This window comes from Eufriesea mexicana, unplaced genomic scaffold, assembly GCF_001483705.2.
Source record: "Eufriesea mexicana isolate 0111107269 unplaced genomic scaffold, ASM148370v2 scaffold571, whole genome shotgun sequence".
In the NCBI taxonomy this organism is placed as follows: domain Eukaryota; kingdom Metazoa; phylum Arthropoda; class Insecta; order Hymenoptera; family Apidae; genus Eufriesea; species Eufriesea mexicana.
The window spans coordinates 714,606-716,920 of NW_016908756.1; the positions used below are offsets into that span (position 1 = coordinate 714,606).

Genomic DNA, 2,315 nt, shown 5'->3' on the forward strand with positions numbered 1-2,315 from the left:
CAAAATAAATATATAAAAGGCGTGTTTAAAGACGCGAGTGCTTCATTACGTCGAACCAGTGGAAATATAAAATAGAGGCTGCTTTTATATTATTGTAAGTACACCTGATTGAGTTTTTTTTCAATTTTTCTTGAGTTTGTTTTTATTAACACTATTATAATTATCGCCATTACGATCGACGTAATATTTATAATAATATAACCCTATTCAGTCAATCGTATTCATTCGATTAATATGTGTTAAAAGTAATTTATACGGCGCATTCGTAAATGTAGATGTCTTACAGAAATAGATAAAAATACCAACTTTTTATGCTGTTAAAGAAAATTTTAACAAGGACCTTTTTAATTTTTATAATATGATTTGGTCTCGGCGAAAAATTTCATATCTTTACTAAGTCCAAATTTATATAGAAAACTTATTTTGTCATCGCTATTAGCTATTAAGTGTTACAAATAAATTAATCTTTTTTTCTGAAAAAAATTATGTCATAAATTGCAAGCTATTTTAATAGAATAATCACAATATTCTTAATAATTTGTTAAGTATTTTTGTTTTATATACATATTAAAAATAAACATCCCATGATGCTTCAAACATATATTGCATCATTATAATATCAGTGTTCTGGGATTAAACAACAGTGCATCCATTCTTTTTTTTCTTCTTATCATTAATATCACATTTTGGCATATGTCACAATTCCTTTTTTGTTTCACTCAAATTTTCAGGCAAAGATGTTGATTTTTGTGCTGTTTGCTGTCCAGTTAATTCATATTCTGGCACAGTTGTTGATTTCTGCATGTCTATCTTCTTCTTCTTTAACAAAGATGCTCCAGCAAAACCTGTATATACATATAAAGAGTATCTTAAATACATTGAATTTCAAACTGTAACAATAAATAATAATAGTAGAACTTGCCTAAAATACCACAGCCTAAGGCAGTCAGTCCACCAATTTTTAATCCAGCTATTAAACCAATTGGTCCACCGATACAAGTACCAAGTACAGCTCCTGTTAAGGGATACAAAGCAACATTGTACCTACTCGCCTTTTTAAGGAATTTTTCACCTTGGTCTACATTTATATTTGATTCTTCTATGTCATCTTCTGCCGTATTCACTAGTTCCTTTTGATCCTAATGACATAAATAGAAAATCATATATATCACCACAAAAATAGTAATTCGAATAAACTAAACAGTTTACATCTACAAGTTTGTTAAAATCAACATATAATTGATGCAGTTGATGTATATCTCCTTGCAAGGTGTTCCAAGCATGCAGACATGCCTCTTGATGTTGCAAGTCTCGCTGTTTTTCCTGCAGCTGGACATATTTATTTTGAAGTGGGTCACTTTTGGATTGATCTTCATCTTTGGATGACTGTGGCTGTGACAGGGGCAAATTCAATTCTAGCTCTACAAATGCAAATAAACAAATTCTGCATCAATGCTTCATCCAATGTAAGTAATATAATCTGTCTTACCCATATATTCTTTGATCGTATTCATAATATTTGTTTGAGCATTAGCTGTTAATTTATCAAATTGATTAATATCAGAGTCAACAACATGAGCCCTTAAAGTATCCAGTTGATATAACAATTCTTTTAGTTGTTGTATAATTCTGGATACATTTATGTGTTCCCTGCGTATTTTTTCCCATTCATGTTGCGCTTCATACTGTAAGAACAAAGAAATGATGCAGATTTGTGTCACATAACCAATGTGCTAATTTAATGCTCACCTTTTGAATATTAGCTTTATGTCGTTTTAACAAATCAACATGATGAGGTATAGCCACATTGAAGTTATTAATTTGGATTTCCAAGTGCCTTACAGGTTGTTTCAACGGTGTATTTTCTGGCGAGGATGACATGTCTGGATGTCTATAATTTTATACAATATTTTATTTATACACTTACACGAGTATTTTCGTACTTCTTGCAATACGTTTCATCGAAGACGTTTTCATCGACTCACTAATAATTCCTTTATTCAATAAAATATCGGGTATTTATATCGTTTAATATTGCAATATTGTTTGTTGCACGAATAATTTATTTTTGTCTTGTCTACAATACAAAAGAAATAACCAATCAGTTCATTACTCTCAAGTCACACGTTTTCAAGACATTTTGATAGCATTATCGCCATCTATTTTAGTTTCTCTGAGTAATTCATTCGCAGTGACTAGTATTACACGGAATAGATGGCAGCATATGTATCGTTTTCTCTCGAAAACTACTCGTTCATCGGCTGAAACGGAACCAGTTTATTTGAAGTACCATGAGCATGAATTCTCGATTTATT

General features: G+C 30.8%; 1 protein-coding gene across 4 annotated transcripts; it reads right to left on the reverse strand.

The window, feature by feature from the left end:
• Nucleotides 1-560: 560 nt before the first annotated feature.
• Nucleotides 561-2,076, reverse strand: Syx17 (syntaxin 17). 4 transcript variants are annotated; one of them, XM_017897986.1, is made up of 6 exons: nucleotides 1,986-2,076; nucleotides 1,750-1,891; nucleotides 1,490-1,685; nucleotides 1,210-1,421; nucleotides 923-1,139; nucleotides 561-845 (listed from the first exon to the last, which is right to left on the reverse strand). In XM_017897986.1, exons 2-6 carry the CDS (start codon nucleotides 1,879-1,881, stop codon nucleotides 697-699), a joined length of 906 nt encoding a protein of 301 aa, XP_017753475.1. In that variant the 5' UTR covers nucleotides 1,882-1,891; nucleotides 1,986-2,076; the 3' UTR covers nucleotides 561-696. The 4 variants fall into 4 exon arrangements, with proteins under 4 accessions (XP_017753475.1, XP_017753472.1, XP_017753474.1 ...); XM_017897983.1 differs by having other exon boundaries at nucleotides 1,750-1,865; nucleotides 1,944-2,076; XM_017897985.1 differs by having other exon boundaries at nucleotides 1,944-2,076.
• Between the last annotated feature and the right edge of the window lie 239 nt (nucleotides 2,077-2,315).